The sequence below is a fragment of the Octopus bimaculoides genome, chromosome 9, assembly GCF_001194135.2.
Source record: "Octopus bimaculoides isolate UCB-OBI-ISO-001 chromosome 9, ASM119413v2, whole genome shotgun sequence".
NCBI lineage: Eukaryota > Metazoa > Mollusca > Cephalopoda > Octopoda > Octopodidae > Octopus > Octopus bimaculoides.
In genome coordinates, this window is record NC_068989.1 from 279413 (window position 1) to 300959 (window position 21547).

The window sequence follows — 21547 nt, forward strand, 5'->3', positions numbered from 1 at the left end:
AGTACTACCTTTGCGGACCACAGGTTGGGAACCACTGATGTACATTTTATATGAAAATTATTCTAGTTTTAATCCTTCCGTCTTTTTGTATATTCAAGACTCTGTTAGCCAAACGTATCATTTTTAGGCGGAGGTAAAGAATATATACACCACCCGTTTTCGGCGTAACATAAACCCTAACCCTAACCCTAACCCTAACCACCGGGTGTATGTATTTTTAGTTTACTCTCGTACAGATTTTTTTCTGATGTTAACAGTCCTTTAATTTTATTTGTTATTTTGGATTCACTGAATAGGTGTGACTAGAGGAAGATTTGGCAGCTATTTCTTGCTGGTCGAGAGACTAATTCGCTTGTTTGAATTGAGGATTTTATTTATTCTTATGCTGATGACTAACTTTTGAGCAAAAAGAAAAAGGATCTTGGTGAAGAAGGGCTAGGAAATGCACCAGTCTTCATGTCATGGCTCGAAAACTCATTCACTTGGGCATAGAATTCAAAACTTTGAAAGGGTATTTTAATATGAAGTTAAGGAGAATCTTGATAAGGATGCTGACCCAAGAGATTCTTATCCGGAATTGATATTACTGAGTCATCCAGAGTACCGGAGCAATTATGGTTTCCTACATTACGCTCACTAAAACTATTTGATGGTTATGGTGTGGGTGGGGGTGGGGGACAAAATTAGTAACCGGGGTAAAACGAGTAATCTGATTTCTCGTTATTTTCTCTCTACCCGTTTGGAATCATTACATTAGTAAAAATTGGTCAGCAATAGTTGTTGCTGAAGTCGAGAGAGTCGGAAACAGGTGACAGGTACTTTTTTTCCTTTTTTTTTTTTCAAGAAATTTTTCCTACTTTTAACCGATTGTAATTGAGGTTGCTTATAAAATATCTGGGTAATTTTTGATGTTTATCAATCGATATTATTTTTTATGTTAGATTTCAAGTCGATTTTTTCCCCCCACACACTAATGTCTAATTTGATAATTTTCATGTTTCAAAAAAAAAAAGTCTAAAAATGGGGTAAAATGAGTAATGTCTCATTTCAATAATCTCTTCTCTTTAGCTGTGTCACGAAACCCCAATTTATATTCATGACCCTTTTTTTCCAAGTAACATTTCTGAGTTCTGTTGATTTCTAGTTTACTCTCTCTTGGATATTTCCTCTGATTTTTTTTTTCTACTCACACTGCTAATTTTGATTACCCCAAAATTTCGGCTTCTCTTTCTTAACACTGTTTCTAATATTCTTTACAAATATTCATCTCTTAAGACATTTGTTTATTCTTTTAATGCTTTCAGTTCAGATTATATTCTTTGTGAATTCTCACTTTATGGACAACTCTCTTCAAATGGGAAGTTTTCCTTGAATTACTAAAATTAATGACTATCTTTAATTTTCAAAGAGTTCCAAAACCATTAATACTTCATATGCTAATATAGAGTCAATATATATTTTTTTGCTGTTATTTTATTTCCCAGTGAAGAAAGATATTGGTACAAACCTTGAGGACATTGAATACAAAGCACAAGTTATCTCCAAGCTGGGAGATTTATTGTCAGAACAGAAGAATGCTTCAGGTAAGTTATCATTGTATTTAGTATAGAATTGTTTAACATTACTGTTGTATGTAAGGAGGTTTGTTTAAAATTTATGTGTAGTATTGCTGCATTTCATATTGACATTGAAATGAGAATGTTTTAATAGCTAATGTCTTAGGGAGTATTGTCAATACACTACTGGGAGTCATTTCATGGTTCCACTATTTTGCTAGGGTCTGGCTGCATTAGCTTTATCACTTCATTCTTCCTAAGAAAGCTTGGCTTTTATTCTTATCTTGAAAGTTAGAACATCAAGAGTAGGGTGATTTGACACACATTAACCCTTTTGTTACCATATTTCTGTTGAGATGCTCTGTGTTTCTTTCAATTAATCTTAAATATAACAAAGAATTTCGTAAAATGACTTCTTTATCATTCAACTAGTGTTAGGAACATGAATTGTGACTAAGGTTTGGTGGAAGATTTTAATTCAAAACTTTTGAAAACAAGACATTTGTACTACAGAACCAGAGGCGGTTTCAGCATGGTTGATATAGAAAGGGTTAAATTTGAAGTGGAGAGTTTAAGGTAGTTTTTAAAATTTTTCTTTGTTTGAGGCACACTGTGAAGCTTGGCAAAAAAAAAAAATAAAAAATAAAGCCTGTATTTAAATGGGCAGAATCTTTTTTTGTTTATAAAAGTACTGTGGCAGTTTGAACAGACAAGCATGAGTTGTCAAGGCATCAAATTGTCGACATTTTTGGTTTTCTCTTGGTTAGATCTCTGATTTTCAGCTTAGAGTATCATAAGCTGAGCACAGAAAGCTTTCGTGTTGAAAGTTAACTTGGAGGCATAGGAGAATAAAGTTTCATTACATCCAACAATGTGCTTCAATGGAATAGATGATGAAGAATCATGATATACACTTAGATTTATATTCTATGCCAGCATGGGGAAAATATATGTTCTGTTATTTAGACTATTGATGACAATGCAAACCCAACTTGACACATAATCATTTTTAACAATAGTATTATTATACCTGCATTGCATATTTATAAAAAGAGATGCATTTTCAAATCTTTATCAGTCCTGATATACAAAGTATTGATATATTATACATCGTACTATGAACCAACAAGGGAACTTCTATGCTATCTGTCTACCAGAAACAGCAACCAAATCCTCTTTAAATCATATTCTATTATCTAAAAGAAACAACACAGTGGTTAAGGTAGTCGTAGGTAGCTCTTGTTAGAATGCTTTTGATGACCAAAGGTCTGTTTGGTCAGAGAAACACTACACTTGCTACAATAGCAGCAGCAGCAATTTTCTAGCTCCATAAGAAGTGAGAAGGTACAATGTTTCTTATTTTCAAGTGATTTCTTTCTGTCATTGCTTTGTATCTTCAATTGTAGGGCTTGCTTCCTTGATAAAGGTTACTCGACCATTTCTTGGAATGGTGAGCAAAGCCAAAGCAGCTAAACTGGTACGAAATTTAGTTGATCACTTTCTGGATCTTGAGGCTGGAACTGGAAACGAGGTAATGCATATTTCCTAAGTGACTGTCCATCTTTTTAAAAAATGTTTTCAGTTTGTGTGTTCATGTTTGTAATTGTTGATAGCTTTTACAAGTTTCAGTCATTAGACTGTGGTCTTGCTGAGGAAGAATTTTTAGCTGAATGGATCAACTCCATTCAACATAAACCTGGTACTTATTCTGTTGGTCTCTTTTGCCAAACCGTAAAGTTACAGGGACATAAACAAACCAACGCTGGTTGTCAACACACACACACACATATATTCTTTCAGTTTCCGTCCACCAAATCTACTCACAAAGCTTAGGTGAATCTCAGGCTGTAGTAGAAGACACTTGCCCAAGTTACCATGTCTTCCTGGGCCTACCCCTTCCACAGGTTCCCTCCACAATTAAATGTACCACATGACCAAACCAGCACAGTCTTCTCTCTTGCACACAACATCTGATGATGGAGTAATGTTGAAAATCCTTGTTATTGACATTTGTAGATATGGAAACTAAAGCATTGAGAGTTAAATGGTTTGACCCTGGACATAATGCAGTAACTGCAGGTGTGATTGTATCATAAACCTAACTTTTAGTTTCATCTCTATGCATGTTTGTGTGCGTTTATGGTAGTTTTACTTCCATTAATTTTTTTTTGAAAATCCAGATATATCTATAAATTGATGGAATTAGTGATTCTAACTAGGAATTGTATCTAAAATCATAAATTTTGTTTACCAATAATTTTGTTAGCACATTACCTGTTGAAGCTGTTACGAAGATATTGTATTGGCCCAAACCATCAGGACTAGGTGGTGTTGGCAGTAAGATGTATTCTTGCTATTTAATATCGTTGTTGGAATTTTTGTTTTCTTAGGTTTCACTATGTAATGAGTGTATTGATTGGGCGAAAAATGAGAAAAGGACATTTTTACGACAAGCACTTGAGGTGAGTTGTTGATTTTAATTAAAAACAATAAATGAAATTTTGTGAGTGTAAATATGCATATATGTTTGCCATGTGTTTAAATGTATATGTGTGTTTGTTTGTGCATATACATATGTGTGTATGTGCATATGCACATTTGTCTACATGTGTGCATATGTTTGTATTGAAGTTAGCTCATGAAGTCATATGCAATGTGTTGGTCACGTCATCTTGTCTTGATTTTGGGCTTCCAAAGCAATTACAAGGTATTCTAGTAAGATTTACCCATTGATATTTCTTAATTATTCAAAATAAACTGAAGGTAGGATAATAAAATTTGGCACACACATTCTAATGTAAATTGCCAATTCATTGCAGTAATTACATTTCAAAATGACCACCACAAAATGCCTTGATCATAGTCTGCAAGGGAGACTTGCACCCATCAGATGGAACAACAGCCCACACCATGAACAAAACTGGTCTCTGATGGCATAAAGCCTGTCGTTCTACCTGATGGTAACTGCCTCGCCGATGAAGATCAACACTTTGTTAGCAGTGTACTTCATCTCAGCTAACATGGTTTTACTCATGTTGAGCCATTTCTTCTTGGAAGCTGCTGAAATTCACTGTCGGCATTGCTTCTTGTATGCAGCTAGCTTTAAATCCTCTTCAAAAATCCTTTGCCTTGATTATTTCGAAATATCAAGAGCTTTATCAGTTTTTTCTTGCACTCCTGCAGGGATTTCAGCTCATTTGCTTCTTTACAGTTTCAACAGTTTGTTTGCTATGAATTTGTTTCCTACCAAAAATCGGCTTACTAGAGGTAGTAGCGAACTCCATATATCGATTCCAGGTATTGAATGCTGTTTTACAGGATATTTAAGTGTTTTATGTCCTTGTTACTCACTGCAGTTGTTTTCAAAGTGACAATCTGGTCATGTTTTGCTTTAGATGCCATGTTTGTTTGCAAACCTGTTATAGACAAATGAAACAATAGACACATGAACAAAAGACGTGTAAATCTTTGCGTAAAATGTTGATAATATTTCCTGAAATGATATGCTTTAGGAAGAGTTATAAACATGTGTAAATCTTTCTGGGACACCCTGCACTTTATGGTGAATCATTTCTCAATAAGCATCCTCAGCATAGACGACAAAAGATATTTCATGATGTGACAAAAGACAACCATAGGTCCTTGAGCTTTGTTACATGGGAACATCTTGTAATGAATGAAATAATAGTCTCTAACTAGAAAGAGCAGCCTGCAGTTTGAGAAAAATGGAATTACTCATCAAATAGTGAAACTTAAACTGCCGGTTTTTGTAACTCTGTATAATTGAGAATTAAGAAGAGATCTCACTCACATTGTTTGAGGCTGTATTACACTTTCAATCGTGTCATTCATGGAAGGTCACATGTTAGAAGACCAATACATGATGCTTATATGCAGCCAGGCGCAGGAGTGGCTGTGTGGTAAGTAGCTTGCTTACCAAGTTTGTGTTGGCATTTTGCTTCCGGTCACCATGGAAGATAGACATGCAGCTCATAGCTCCTAGATTCCTTTAAGAAGGTGGATTGGTCAAGGCTGGTTTGTGTTTGATAGATTTTCTCTGCCTGAGTTAACCCCGGGCTAAATAGCAACGACCATGAAAAACCTGCTGGCAACTAAACAGTCTGAATTTCACATTGGTGAGACAACAAACCCCATGACTAATATTTGTAGAATTAGAACTTGTGTTTCTGTGGTGTTTTAGTTCAACATCCAAACCTTCTAAATCATTCTGTTAAACCATTTCAGTAAAAATATACAATTCATTTTTATTTTGCTCTTATTTTTGTAGGCAAGATTAATTTCAGTGTATTATGATACTAAAAGTTATGAAAAAGCTTTGGCCCAATGTAAGTTAGCTATGTTTTATCTTTAACTTTGTATTTCATTTTTTTTTTTTTTTTCTGTATAATTTATTTATTTTATTGCTGAAATATGTTGGCAGGTTTTGCAAATCTGACAGTTTAATGAGTTCTTTTAGCAAGTAGTAACAGCAATAGCCAGGAATCCATATCTATCTCTTCCAGCAACTCTTATATTCAGAATATTTGGGCTGATTTTGTCTCCTGATAGACTATTCTTACTTTTTCATTTTAGAAAGAAAATTCTTAACTTGTTTAAATGTGACACCTCCAGACACAAGTAATATGTCTGGTATATTTTGTGTGTATGCACTCTCACTCTTATGACGCACATCATCATCATCATCGTTTAATGTCCGCTTTCCATACTGGCCTGGGTTGGACAGTTTGAATGAAAAACTGGTAAGCTGGAGAGCTGCACTAGGTCCCCATCTGATTTGGCAGTGTTTCTACAGCTGGATGCCCTTCCTAATGCCAACAATTCTGATAGTGTAGCGGGTGCTTTTTACGTGCCACTGGCATGGGTGCCATATTGAAACAAATTCCCTAATTCCAGACACTCTACAAAAGCTCATTTCCTATTTCTTCAATCAAAAGTTGTTGTTTTTTTTTTATTTCCTTTTTGCCCCCTTTTTTCTTTTGTCACTTGTATGTTTCAATTTGGTTTTAAGTTCCTGTTGTTTTGATTATGTAAACAACCAAACCAATAAAGAGAAAGTGGTGACAACACAATAGCTCAGAAAACTGAAGTATGTTGTGTGCCTTATTCGAGTCTACCATAAATCATCAGTCTGTGTAAGGGTCTCTCCATGATGATCCCTTAACATAGAAGAACATAGCAGTAAAATTTCCCTCAAAGCATAATATACCATCTTAATAGGAGATATTTTACACTGAGATGGTTTTATAAAAATGAGATCGGGGGGCTAGATCAAGGTTGATCTGGGGTTAAACACAATATATATATTATCAGCATTATTGCTTTCATCTGAAACTCTGTTTTACAACATTTATTGCCTTTGTTGTAGAAGAGTCAAAAATTCAATGATGGGGTTGTAGATGTAGTGTTGGTACACGAGTCTATATTATCTAGCAAATGATCATGTCTCAGCTATAGTCTAAGTATGCGTTGTTGTGAAGTGATGCATGCATTTGAACTGATCCTTTAACCTTCAAAATGCCAATATAATATTACAGCTGCTACATTGCTGAAAGAACTGAAGGAATTAGATGATAAGGCATTGTTGGTAGAAGTGCAACTTTTAGAAAGCAAGATCTACTATGCCCTCTCTAATCTGCCAAAAGCCAGGTAAATATTATTTTATTTTATCACAGAGTGTTTAGGTTTTTAATTGTGTGACATACGTGGGAGAAATGTTGAACATTAAAATCACATCAACGTTACTGAAATGAAAGTATTTCAATCAACCGAATTGTCTTAATTTAATCTGTAAAGCAAAAAAGAAGTTTGTAGGTGTGCAATGAGAAAAAGCATTGAATGTTTTTAGATGGGTACTGTATTGGAGAATTATATTTTCTATGTTTGATTTTCACTAATCTTAAATGTAGGCTGATTAACCCCTCTAACAATGAGTTAGGTATTGTAAGCAAGTGTATTCTTGATGCCATCAGCTCTGATATCAGAAGGGCTATGGGCTTGACCCAATGAGATTCTAGTTCTGCAGTAATTGATTTTGTGACACCAAGGATAAAGCAGCCTGCAAGTTCTTCTCGTTCCATATCATGAATTTCTACCCTTCAATATTAAAATTCCTTCTCCTGAAGGCCCTAGCCCTTGGTGGGCAATTCACAAAAACGACCTTGATAACAGAATCATGAATACAAGAAAGTCAATCCTGTTTCACAATGGTTCCTCACAATGGCAGCTCATTGTTTGCTATATCATTGGAGAGCTACAACAGGACTGAGGTCAGTAATTTCATTGGGTTATTTTGGTTATCCTAAAGAAATGCACACCACACTCTCACAGTTTGCTCCTGGATAAGGATGATCTGGCAACCTGAGGCCATATGAAATAATCTGATAAAACTCTGCAAAGAATTTGGCCTAAATATAATAGTTATCACTAACTTGACTAAGGTCAACTTCCTAAACCTCAGGACAGGCAAGTACTATTATAGAAAGTCAATGTGGAAATTATTCCTAAATACTCCAACCTAAATACTTGTAATTAAAAATCTTCGGACTTTGGTTTTTGTTAGATTAACACTAAATCCCTTTGATTCTAGACAGACCTTGCTTCTATGCCTGAAATTTCTTTTCTAGTTCTGGTAGTAATTCAGCTATAAGAACAAGGTAATCAGCATAGAGGAGCTCCCAGAGGCAGCCTGTCTGAGGACTGATCCTTGATGAACCCTTATTTGCATCCTGAATTCATTGGTATAAGACTAATAGATATATAAAACAAAAAAATGGAGGCAGAGTTTCAGATCAGGACACTCACATAAGTTGGTTCCCCACTGCCCACCACCACAATTTTCTCCCTCACCATGGCCTTTGAAATGATGGGGGTGGGGCATCCTCCTGTGAAAATAATGTTTTATGCATACATGCATGTGTGTGTGTATATATATATATATATTAATCCAGAAATGCTTTTGGTTCTATTATCAAGGGCTGCTTTGACTTCAGGAAGAACTACAGCAAATGGCATTTACTGTCCACCTAAACTCCAGGCAGCTTTAGATTTGCAATCAGGTAAGTGGAATAAGCTTCATATTATTTGCTGCTACCATTTTTTTAAAAATTTATATAAAATTGTTCATTAGCTGAAACGAATGCAGTGTCTGCCAGTAGCACTTTATCCGATTCACTTTACCCGTTACAACTGACTTTAGTACAGTTTTATAATCTTTTGAACTTTAAAGAAGTATTAAATAATCAATCTTATAAAAATATAAAATTCTAAAATCTGTAGCATTTCAGAAAGATTTGCAGATAGAGTGTCTCAGTTTTTCTAAAGTTTCTAAGATAGATATTTTTGCCAATAGGCCAGTTGCTCTAGTAATCCGTAATCTTTAAAAATCACTGACGATAAAATAATCCTTCTCAATATCCATTGTTGTTATCCCTGCAGGTATCCTCCATGCTGCTGATGAGAAAGATTTTAAGACTGCATATTCATATTTTTATGAAGCGTTTGAAGGTTACGACTCTATCGACAGTCCCAAAGCCATCATAGCTCTAAAATATATGTTAATGTGTAAAATCATGCTCAATCTGTAAGTTATGTGTTCAAATATATCTTTATTGTGTTTGTGTCTAAGCAAATGTAGGGATAAGCAAGTTAGACAGATCAATATATAAAATACAAACAACGTATATATATGTTTACATACAAAAAGGTCTTACACAATATAAATGATAGAGAAAATTCAAGGAATTTGTAATACTTTTCTTCAACCCCCTTTAATTCTTTATATCATTTGTATTCTGTGTAAATCGAACCTTTTTGTATGTGACCTTATGTACATTTTTTGTATTTCATGTATTTAATATACTCCATATTTTTGATCTAACCAGTTCCATATGTAAAAGAACATGCTGCGTTCTGAGTATTTTTAAATGTGTTTACATGTGAATCTATATATTAAAAAAAAAAAAAATTATTTTTTCTTAGAGCTGATGAAGTGCAAGCAATTGTCAGTGGGAAAATAGCTCTGAAATATACAGGCCCTAATATTGATGCTATGAAAAGTATAGCTCAAGCAAGCCAGAAGAGATCGTTAGCTGATTTCACTGAGGTGAGGTGCAGTTTTATGTTTATTTGTCAAATAAAGTCGACTCTGAGGTTTTATGTTTCTTCTCAGCTCTATAAAAACTTATTGTTTTCTATTTTGTTATTTAAAAAGATAATTCTTTCTATGTTTGATTGCCTTCATTACTTTTTCCCTTTTAAGCAAATTGCCACAATTTATGCTTTAAGGTATTTTAGCTCATATAGATATATAAATATAAAATATTTCTCTTTGAAAGGAATGAATATCAAGTCATGTTAGTTAAATTGTTAGCAAAATAATTCACACTGAAAGCGTATTTTAATGATTAAAACTGAAGTTAAAGGATATTTTAGGTCGACAGTAAAGGAAAATAATATTAGTGGATAAATTGTATCTGACTTTCTGAGATGAGTGATAATCATTATTTCATTATTATACATGGAATTGTAGATAGACTAGCACTCTCATCTTGTGGAGGAAAAAGAAGCTCCAACCCTTGTCAAACAGTCATTCATAGTGTCTACAACACTATGAATTGGCACATACACTGGACTTTGATAACCTTTTCAGTAGACCTAGCATAGAATTGAATATCCTATGGGAGCCTTTAGTTTAAGAAGAGCATTAAAAAAAAAAGCACAGTAAGTTTTAAAAACTTTGATTCAAGTGGAATGAGTAAGTGACATCACAAGAATAACTAATTGGAGAATATCATGTATTATCCAAATAGTGGAATGAGAACAAGCAGTTTGACATGCTTAGAAAATTCCACAATACTGTTTCTACAGCATTATATTATACTGGTTACAGGTGCCACATGCATATAGCTAGGTGTACAAATCATTGAGAGATAAATAGGAATCTCTCTCTCTCTCTCTCTCTCTCACATGCAATATCCATATAGTTAAGCTGATGGATTACTGATTGTGTGGGCCCCAAGTTGAGATCTTCCAGCCACTGGTTTGGGTCACTTAACTGTTTGCTCTAGTTTTCCTGCAGATGACAAAAATGAACGAGAAGTAGGCTTCTGTTTTATGTTTGATTGGTTATCAATGAGAAAGATTTTTACCTCTAAAAGAAAATAAACCATATTTTAGCTTGCAAAAATGGATGTCTAGCAGTGAACATTCTTTGCAATTGTCAGGACTTCTCAGATGGAAGCAGTAGACTTCATTACCAAATTAATAATAATCTAATACCCATTAGTTATATTTTAACAAGGTTGTAGGATGAGAAACTGTGGTGTCCTGGGAAATGTCAAGCTGCATGAGGAGCAGCGAATGTTTTAATTTCTAATACCCACTAATCAAAGTAATTAATTGGTTTATTATTTTAGGCAGTTATATTTTGTTTTGCTAATCTGTTAATATCTGTTTTATAATCCATTTAATTATTGAACTCTTTAAACTGCAGACTTTAAATCGCTACCAAGAAGAACTCTTTAAAGATCCCATTGTGCAAGTACATTTTCTAACTCTTTACGACAACCTGCTGGAGCAAAATCTTTGCCGAATTATTGAACCATTTTCCAGAGTTCAGGTATGTTGTCGATTTATTTTTCTTTAGATTTGAATTTGTTATGGATGTTATCCTCAAGATCAGAGATTCGTCCTACTCTGCAACACCTTGAGCAAATCTCTTCTCCTATAATCTCTTGTTGACCCAACCTTTGTGAGTGAAATTGAAGCATTTTCTGAAATATAATAGAAATATTAAATAACATATGTAGGGTGATACAAGATCTTGTCTATCTCTTCATTGGCATCACCTGACATATTTTGCCTAACTTTTCACCTGCATTATTTAAAGATCTTAAAAAAATAAAATGTCCATGTTTTTAATCCTGGAGATTTTACTATCCACTTTAACTAATAGAAAAGGCCATTTATGTCCTCTAGTTGTCCTGGTAGAAGATAGTCCTCTAGTTGTCCTAGTAGAAGATAGTCGTTTCCATGCCATCTTCTCTCTATGATGGTTTTACATCATTTTCATTTTCATTTCTTTCTTTCAGATCAAGCGTATTGCAGAAATTATTAAATTATCACAGGTCAGTGTTTTTGTATATCATCATCATTTAACTTCTGCTTTTTATGCTGGTGTGAGTTGGATGGTTTGACAGGAGCTGACAAATTAGATGTCACCAAGCTCTAGTGTCTGCTTTGACATGGTTTTTATGGCCGGACGCCCTTCCTAATACTGACCACTTTACAAAGTGTAGTGGGTACTTTTTGCACAGCACCAGTAGCAGTGAAGTCACCCAGTAACTTACAAAACAAGACCCCCCCTCATCTAAGGTGAGGGAGTTGTATTGAGGGACAGAAATAGGTGTCTTGCACATCTATATAAACAGCTGTTTCTGGGGGCTCTGAATTACATAATAGTTTTAATATTGGCAGATGGAGTATGCGAAAAGTAATGACTATGCAACCAGTAGTGGATAAATATAAACATTACTGTAAAGCAGGCTTCCATTTTCAGAGTGGAAAGATTGGCTAAGTAATTCTGATCCCCCAGAAACAGCTGTCAAACCTGAAGTACCATGCCCTCCTCCCTTAGTTTTCTCTATCTTTTTTACTCCATGTCAATTTGTTCTGTAAATATATAAATCTCTGTATGTTTATACATGATTGTTCATCATCTAGATATTTTCAGTTTTTCTCTCTCTACATAAATACTCCTGTATATATATTCACATGTAAGAGATGGTATCAAAAAGTTCCTGTACGAGTTACATTTAATAAGAAAAATAACTTATTTATGTAAGTTTTAACATCATCTCCTTTGAAATAGTCACCTTGCGCATCAATACACCAGTCTCAGCATTCTTGCCACTTTTGGAATCTAGCCTGGAAGTTGTTTTCCATAAGTGAGTCAATGACCTTCTGCGATTCACTCAAAGGTGTTAAAATAGCAGCCTTTGAGCTGCATTTTCATCATGGGGAAGAAATTGAAGTCTACAGGTGCTAAATCTGGCAAATAGGACAGGTGTTTTTGGTGAGAAAGTCACTAGTGAGGTGATCTTGGTGACAAGGTGTATTGTTGTCATGAAGAATCCAATTCTTTGTGCTCCACAGATCCAGTTACTTGCGCTAAATGCCCTCAACCACTCAGAGGCTTCAAAACGTTGCAATAGAACTCTCGATTGACAGTCTGGCCCTGGGGGACAAATTCTCAAAGCACAATACCACATTTCTTGGGGTGGTACAGGTCTTCTAGGGATCTTCTTCCACTTTTGAAGTGCCCTGTGCTACTTGAAACATTGCATAGAACTCATCACTGTAAGCTTTCCAAAGCATGCTTAATGTCTCTGTAGCAGGCTTTCTAAGTTTAATGCAAAATTTCACATTGGCTCTTTGTTCCTGTTCATGATAAAAATTGCAGACTACAGCAGACATGTGATCCCAAATTTCACAACTTGCGAAGTAAACACAACAGTGTCACTCAACACACTGCTTCATGAAGGTAACTGCTAGCTCTCATTGTGCGTGCATCTGATGGTGCGCTACAGAACTAGCCTGGGAACGTTTTGATACCACCTTGTGTGTGTGTGGTTCATATATCAAGCCCAAGCATGTTGTTTGTTTGTGTCATTATCTCCATTTGTTCACACACACACACATTTGTATAATGTACATTAAGATTTGGCCTTAATTCTTTCTGCTACTGGATTTGCTTGAATAAAGGTATAAATCTTTCTGTTTTTTCAGGTTTGAGGGTACCTTAAAATAGATGAGATGAAGTACATATAAAAATATGAGAAACTTTTTAAGAACTAAAATATAAATCTTAACTTATACTTGTCCATGTTTGAAGTACTTTTATATTCTCTTGTGAATTTAAAGATTTTCTTTTATTCTTGTAGAATGAAGTTGAGAAGAATCTGTCAAAGATGATCTTGGATCGAAAACTGCATGGTAACTGGTTTGCTATATACCTTTTTTACTTTCCATGTGCAATAAGATTTATTTAAAAGAAGCCTGCAATTTTAGAAATGCTTTCTTGGGTGGTAAATGTCTGTGATTCTGCAGAACTAGGAAGATACAGTACATGTGTTAAGACTTGTGGAATTGTTGCATAAAGCTGAAATATTGGCAATGAAAGCAGAAACAGCCACACTAATTGCAAAAGAACAAATTTCATCCCAGAATCGAATCATTAAAGTGAGTTGGGAACAGAGAGCATTCAATTCAAATTGCAACTTCTGTTTTTTTTAGTTATCATGTTGTGCTAAGTTATTGATTAGCTGAGTCAGCCATCTGGTATCAATATTCTGGTATCAATATTCAGTTGTAGCTAATTCACTTCACCTTATACCACAAATGAATCTCTGAGCCAAGTTGTAGCCACTGAACATCATAGAATTTGGTTTCTTTTACTTATTATCATCATCATTGTTTAACGTCTGCTTTCCATTCTGGCATGGGTTGGACATGTAAAAATATATTTGACATCACCTAAAAACTACATGAAGCACATATCATTCCACAAAATCTGTTAGACTTATGTGGAAGTAGTTTGAAACTAAGCAAATGCATTATATTATTTGCTAATAAAACTTCTTTTTGTTTGTTAATTACAGGAATTTTGGATCAAGGAGCAGGTGTTCTAATAGTTTTTGATGAGACCCCTGTGGACCAGACATATGGTAACGCTCTGGAAACTATTCAAAATATGGGCAAAGTAGTTGATGCTCTTTACCACAAAGCAAAAAAACTCACATAAACTTATTTTCAATTTTTAGTATTTTTTTTTTTTAAATATCCACTTCCATAACATGTAATTACCTTTTCATTTGTGTCTAGAATTTTGTGTAATGTTGCTTTTCCAAAATATTCTATTGTTACAGTATTTAATTATGAAACAACAAAAATAGGCAAATAAACAAGAAATATTCAGCCTCCAGCCTGTTTCATATTTGTATATATTTTTCTTGCTTTATTTCTGTCTGTATTATTTTGATCATTCTGAATATTTTCATCTGCAAGACAGATGGGGACTACTAAGTTAAGGAGATGAACAATGGCCTGTACAAGATCAGGGAAAGAAATTGTGTTAGGACTAGTAATATACCCATCAACATGATACAAAACTCTGTTTATCTTTATTTGCTTGGATGAGAAGTTTCAATTCTGCTTAAGGATTGTACAGTTAATATAACAAAGGGCATGCAGCTTCTATAAAAGCATCCCACTCAGAATTAAAACTAGGAAAGAAAAATCTGAAGATTTAGAAGTAACTACTTTGGCTGAATGGCATTATTCTGTGTATGCAAAACTTTTAGTAAATCCTATAAGTTTATTTGCTTTGCTTAGTCTTGGTTAGTATAAGGAAAATTATTTAGCTGTTCACTAAGAATATGGAAATGTCTAGCTACACAAGATATTATCTGGCCTTTATTGCTGTATAAAAAAAAATAAACGAACAGTATGTTAACTACTGAATTGTAACCAGTTTTAGCTTAGCATACCTTATGTTGGTTTCACATATTGGATCTACTGCAAAAAGAATGCCAGGCTAACTGTTTTTTTTTTCTCTAACTTCAGATTTTTCTGGGTTAAGTTTGTCTTTCACGTTCCAGTAATAATGTCATTTGATCATAAGTATGTGGATACAACATGAATCATCATTTCAAAGTAACTTTTTAGCTCACTGTAATGAAGCATTTTTTGTTATGTAAGGTGTGTGGAACCCAGAATCTGATTGATCTGACTTCCCAGTGAGTATTTATTTCAAGGTTTTAACAATGAAGAGCTACTAGCAATATAAAGGCAGGTTTTAAGAAGGCTGTTATTGAAATAGCATCAGTATGCTTAACAAGCATGCGGGCATCTTGTGTTTGTAAGAAAAAGAAGAATATCAATGTGTTGAGTGGGTGCTGTCACTCTGCTAGAACCTACTTGCAGTATGAAACTCCAGCACCACAGATATGGATATATAAGATTGCAAACTGCTTTATACTTTAGGTTTTAAAAAATCTCAACTGTGCCATCCAACAGGTCAAGTGACTATTTACAAGTCACTTGTTAACGAATCTTTAATTAAAGAAAGTTCAAACGTATCCAAGAATTCATTGCTCTCTTCACTGATTGACATGCATCATATCACTGGATAATGTGTACCTCTTGTTGAGGCAATCCAGAAATGCAATACTTGAGAATGGGTCTAGGTCCGTCCTTGTTCTTGTTTTAATAGATAATTCAAAGTGAACATTTGTAACATTTCAGCTAAGTCACTACAATGAATTGGTTCTATACTGGTTATCATCATCATCATATTTGCTTTCCATGCTGACATGGTTTGGATGATCGGACAGGATTTTATGGATCAGAAGACTGCATTTGGCTCCATTGTCTCAGTTTTGGTACAGTTTCTGTGGCTAATTCAGTGCTTTATCATAGCATTGACACTAATGCGGTTGCTCTGTAACTTATAAGACTGAAAGGGAGACTTGGAGATAGAGGGGTTGCTTTATGTGAAGTATTGAAAGTTTAAAATATGATGGGAAGAGCAGCTAGATTTATTGTTGTGAGGAAGATTCATGACTATCTTGCATTTTAGGTGGGTTTGGGGTGATGAGGTGACGGAATGTACCCTGAAGATAACATGCTCAAAAGGGTGAATGGCAAAGAATGTAGAGACAGAACAATCAGGAAAAGAGGGGTAAATTTACAAGAGTGAAAGATAGAAACATGAGGTAATCAGATGTACATGGGTTGATAGTAAATAGAAGTGGGTGGTACAGTAATAACACTGATAGATTGTGATATGTAGTAAGAAGTTTTGTCTTCGTTAATTACAGAAGCAAAATAATATAGTTGATAGGAGAGTGATAGGCCAAGCTAGCATGTTTTTTAATTTTTTTTTACTAAACTCTAGCCATATCTAAAAAGAATATGATGCATAAAAATAAAAATTGTTTTGTAGTTAGTAGATCAGCAAGTTTGAGAACATCTCAGAAGACTTGAATTCTTTCGGGACTTGAAATACATGTCCCATATGGTCTAACCTACAAACTTAGTGGGGAAATATGTCTTCTAAAAAGTAATATCATTTCATGATTGAATGGTTGGCAACAGGATGAGCAATATGCTGTAAGACATCAGCCATGAGTTAATGAGAGGTCAGTCGATCTGCTAAAAGTAGCAACCAGACCTCTCAAATCACACTACTGTCATAGATAAAGAACTCATTTGACAATGAAGGCCATGATACACTAAAAGTTATGGTTGGAACATCATTGATCAAAGATGCTAAAGCCATACAATACTCGGTACAGGTCTTCTATATAAAACCATCTCCTATGTCTTAGCATATAGAATGAAAGAAAGAAAAACAGTTTGTTTAAACTATGCTACATGTATTTTCAATGAAGGGAAACCTTGGTTTCATCTGCATGAAACTGAAGATGACTCTTCTTGACAAAAGTGAAGAATCTTCCTAGTATCTAACGACATCTATTTCAGACTACATTTCAAGACGATCTACTTCCACTACTTGCATAGAATTATATTTGTGCAAAACCAACAAACTGTAGAAACACACTGAACATTACGTAACAGTTCAAGACTTTATCCACCTGCACATTTTTGCATCTATGCACTTTTATGGTCTATAGAAGAATGCTCAAAATAGATAAGTTTTCCTTAGTTTACACAATATCATTCCTATGATTACATTGAATAATGGGTGATTGTGATTTGAATGCTTTTCCATAATGTGCTTACTTGTTCTACAACTAAATAACTAACAACAATGATGATGATGATGTGTGTGTGTGTGAACTAGCAATTCAGTATCAGATCCAGGACATTTTATTTCATATATTACTAATTCTCATTGTATTGACTCCAGAAACAAGTAAGGCTACATTGATCAGAGCAGGATTTCAATGGGATTTGGTTAATGCAGCAGAATACATGGCACAATCTGAATGTTTCTTTATTTTGTTTTTATACTTTTATCAAAGATGTACACTTACACTATTATATCAAGGACAAAAGAAGGTAATGAAAAAAAAATAAATAAAAGTAGAATTCAATTACAAAACTGAATTTACCTGGAATGTCGTAAGCACAGCACTTAGCATCACTGGAAACAGTTGCTACCAACTTTCAAGAAACTTAAGACACCTGCTTTAAAATTTTTGTACTGGCAAATATGCAGACCCACTTATTAAGACAAACAGTTTATTTCAAAGTAATTTTCTTTGAAAATTGCTATCTTTTTATGTCTTCAGATTGAATTCAAGTCTGTGTCTTTAAAATGGTGCTATCAATATGATACTCCCCAACTAATAAAGATGGTTGAGACTGCACTTTCACAATCATCATATTATAGCAGTAAAAAAGGGGAAAAAGTGATCAACTTGTGTGGCGTGAATGTTTGGTATTTCAGGCAGAAATTACGTTGAAGAAATGTAAAACATGTTGGAAGACTGTAAGTTGAGAAGACAAAATGGGCACAGAGAAAGTGACCAGGCATTTAGTAAGTCAAAGTAAAATCTGAAAAAATGTGGTTAGATATGAAAATTACCATCATGCTTCACCTCATTAAGCTGTATTAATACATACTTACATACCAATATTCTCATTTGTACCTATCATTATAGATGAATTAGATTATGTTCCAACAAATGGGCACAAAAACTTTAAAATACTCGGTTTCATGGAGAAAGAGCAGAAGAAACTGATGAGGATTCTCCAAATCCAATCTATAAGATTTGTTAGACATTCCAAAAATTCTCCATTTCAGATTCCTCTGTGAATAAATGCAAATACTTGGGTGTCTGTATTGACAGCTGAGCCAACTCGACCACATATTTACAAACACTGAGAACTCTCTGAACTCAAATAAGTCTTATTGCTTTGATTAGCAGCTGGTTTGAACCTTCTCACGAAGAACTTAAACTGAAAAAAAAAAATCATACATACATGTGTGTAACTGAAAGGCAAAATGAATGCTTTGATTTGAACAGCAAAAGATACATTTGTAAAGAGAAGGAAATGAAAATGAAGAACTGTTTGCAACAAAATAAACCAGAATTTTATACTCTGAAGGTTTACTTAAACAGCAATAAATACTTTTTTTAGACTCTAAACTGGAATTTTATAACTGAGAATGGTTCCTTGTTTATTATACACCTGCAATATCTGCCTGGAAACTTGTCATTTCCCTGTCAGATATATTTATATATATATATATATATCTGGATACAGTCATATATATATATATATATATATATAAAAGTATTGTTTCATTGTTTAAGTGATGTTGAATTACTTTCAGCATGTACTCATCATCTGTTCATGCATTTCTTTGATAATGACATAATCTTTGAGAGCACGAGGAACTGGAAGATCTTCAGCATTTTGAACTATCTTGTGACCAAGGCGTTTGCGAATACATTTGCGGCACAAGACTTGTAGAGATGTGACAGTTTGCAACTTTTTCCGAAGCCACTGAACTACAGCCTCTGTGTCATTGACTCGTGTGGGAAAGTAGTTTGTATAGAAGTACATCCTGGCACTGAAATCAAGATAACCAAATCTTGCTAAAAGACGACACATTTCAAAATTACCCTTCTCTGCAGCAATCTGAAACAAAGATTTGTATATTCCATCCGAGTAATATTTCCCAGGTACTTCAAGGTCACAGTTGTGTTCAATCATCATTTGAATGATTTCAATTTTATTAGATATCACTGCATCATATGCAGCTGTCTCTCCCTGATGGTTATAAATATCATGCTGACTACCAGCTGCCAGTAGTAGTCTCACAACAGATGTATAGTTTCTTCGGATAGCAATGTGCAGTGCTGTGTCACCAGTTTTGAATTCTCTCCGGTTCAAGTCACAGTTGACTCTGATCAATAAAGCAACTGCCTCTTTCTGGTTGTAACAGACAGCTTCCATACATGGAGTACGTCCCCAATAGTTCTGAACATCTACTTGGCTCCCTGACGCCATCAGAAGATCAATGATATCTGTTCCACCGTTGCGTGCAGCATAGTGAAGCGCCATGTCACTATTCCGATCAGTAATATTCAGTTTACAATTGGCACGAATTAATTTTAAAACAGCATCTGTTTTGGTATTTCGAACAGCTTTCATAAGTGGAGTTTTGGATGTAATATCTTGAGAGTCAACATCAGCCCCCCGTCGGATGAGCACATCCAAGATTTGACAATAGCCATCATCTGCAGCATAGTGGCATGGAGAATTGCCAAATGTATCTTTTACATCAAGTTTAGCTTTGGCTCCAATTAGAAGGATCATACAGGCCATTCGGTGTTTAAGAACTGCAAAGTGTAAAGCTGTCCTTCGAAGAGTTGTTGTCGTTTGGTTGACATCACATTTAGACTCTATCAAATATTGTAACATATAAGTATATCCACGATACGATGTTAGATGAATAGGACACAAATCAGCATGGTTCTTTTTGCGGACCTCAACAAATTTAGCATTGAGATCAATTTTATATTGTGCAACGAGACGCTTCAACTGAGCAAGTTCGTTGTTTAAGACTGCATCATAAAAATCTAAACCAGCCATTTGTGTGCGAAGCAACATTTTTGGTGATGGGGGAAGTTGTTCCGACCTGATAATTCTTTTGATGTCAATAAATCACAACTGATTTCTGGAATTTGAAATTAATGCTACATCGTGATTTGGTTTACAGTATTATGTCGATGTATTTGTTTTAAGGACCCTAATTGTTGGTCGACATCAGTCAACGTTCAACACTGACCAACTGGGGTTTTTTTGGACATAACAGCGTGGCATACAATATCGAAGAAAATAACTGTCGAAATATAAACATAGGTTATCGAAGATATTGCAGAATCGGGGCAAATATTTGTCTGTTGTACAACGTATGTGTGTGCATGGGAAGATGAAAAAAATGTTTTTCTTCCGAATGAATGCCCAGTTTGTTTGTTATGTTTGATTCATTCATTTGTTTGTTTACGAAAACAGCAAACTATAAGGAACAGAAGGCAAAAAGCATTGTGAAAAATTGAATCGAGAGACATCTATTGATATAAAAACGAATTAATAAACGAAAACTAAACAGTATTTGTATGATTTAGTGCAAAAAACTTTGGACGAGAGAAGAACAGATTGTGGAATAAGAGTCGGGTTTGAATTGTCAACAATTGACGGTGAGGATATTTCGTAAAGAATCCTTACCACACTTCTTGTCGTACATCATTGCTTATGACAGGGATTTAAGAAAAAACTTACACATTTTAATGTGGCTTGACGGACAAGAGTTTTTTCTGCTCAGTCTGTATGCCACGGTTGGATTGGGTGCCTGGAGACAGCAGCAACAATTAAGGGAAATCTTGTTAAATACTGCAATGGTAGATGATACGGCATTGTAGGTGGAGACAAATATATTCTGTGTGACAGTGATTTCTTTCCAGAACGACATCCATTCATAATATGATAGTGAGATTAGACGTAGTCATCAGCGAAACACGTTTCCATTCATAAACTGTGAAATTAACAATTTATTATTATAATGACTGACAATTGGGAACGAGGCATTAGCTCCATAGCGTCATTAAGGGAGCTAAATCTCACTTAGGACTGTCGGTGCTCTCCCCTGATTATTAATATATTTCTTGGAGTTTGGCTTCAGATGAGCTCAGATCAATACTCTCTCTCTCTCACTTTTACTCTTTTACTTGTTTCAGTCATTTGACTGTCGCCATGCTGGAGCACCGCCTTTAGTCGAGCGAATCGACCTCAGGACTTATTGTTTATAAGCCTAGTACTTATTCTATCGGTCTCTTTTTGCCGAACCGCTAATTACGGGGACGTAAACACACCAGCATAGGTTGTCAAGCGATGGTGGGAGGACAAACACAGACACACAAACATATATATATATA

The 21547-nt window shown here is 34.8% G+C and overlaps 2 protein-coding genes across 2 annotated transcripts in view; one reads left to right on the forward strand and one right to left on the reverse strand.

Moving 5' to 3' along the window:
- The window catches only part of LOC106874716 (26S proteasome non-ATPase regulatory subunit 11), a 15891-nt gene extending 1335 nt beyond the window's left edge, over positions 1-14556 (forward strand). Inside the window, exons 2-13 of the mRNA XM_014922546.2 lie at positions 1485-1583; positions 2963-3087; positions 3947-4018; positions 5845-5902; positions 7112-7223; positions 8550-8632; positions 9012-9156; positions 9555-9678; positions 11068-11193; positions 11666-11701; positions 13517-13568; positions 14234-14556. Of these exons, the coding sequence (XP_014778032.1) occupies positions 1485-1583; positions 2963-3087; positions 3947-4018; positions 5845-5902; positions 7112-7223; positions 8550-8632; positions 9012-9156; positions 9555-9678; positions 11068-11193; positions 11666-11701; positions 13517-13568; positions 14234-14376 (1175 nt within the window). The 3' untranslated portion in view covers positions 14377-14556. The remainder of the gene's footprint in view (positions 1-1484; positions 1584-2962; positions 3088-3946; positions 4019-5844; positions 5903-7111; positions 7224-8549; positions 8633-9011; positions 9157-9554; positions 9679-11067; positions 11194-11665; positions 11702-13516; positions 13569-14233) is intronic.
- Positions 14557-18673: 4117 nt separating this feature from the next.
- Positions 18674-21224, reverse strand: LOC106874715 (death-associated protein kinase 1). The gene has a single exon (XM_014922545.2). The coding sequence runs from the start codon at positions 20220-20222 to the stop codon at positions 18936-18938; it is 1287 nt and encodes a 428-aa protein (XP_014778031.1). The 5' UTR covers positions 20223-21224; the 3' UTR covers positions 18674-18935.
- Between the last annotated feature and the right edge of the window lie 323 nt (positions 21225-21547).

Bases quoted from the DNA above. Each gene is read 5' to 3' on its own strand.
- LOC106874715 (XM_014922545.2), bottom strand. From the start codon at position 20,222: ATGTTGCTTCGCACACAAATGGCTGGTTTAGATTTTTATGATGCAGTC.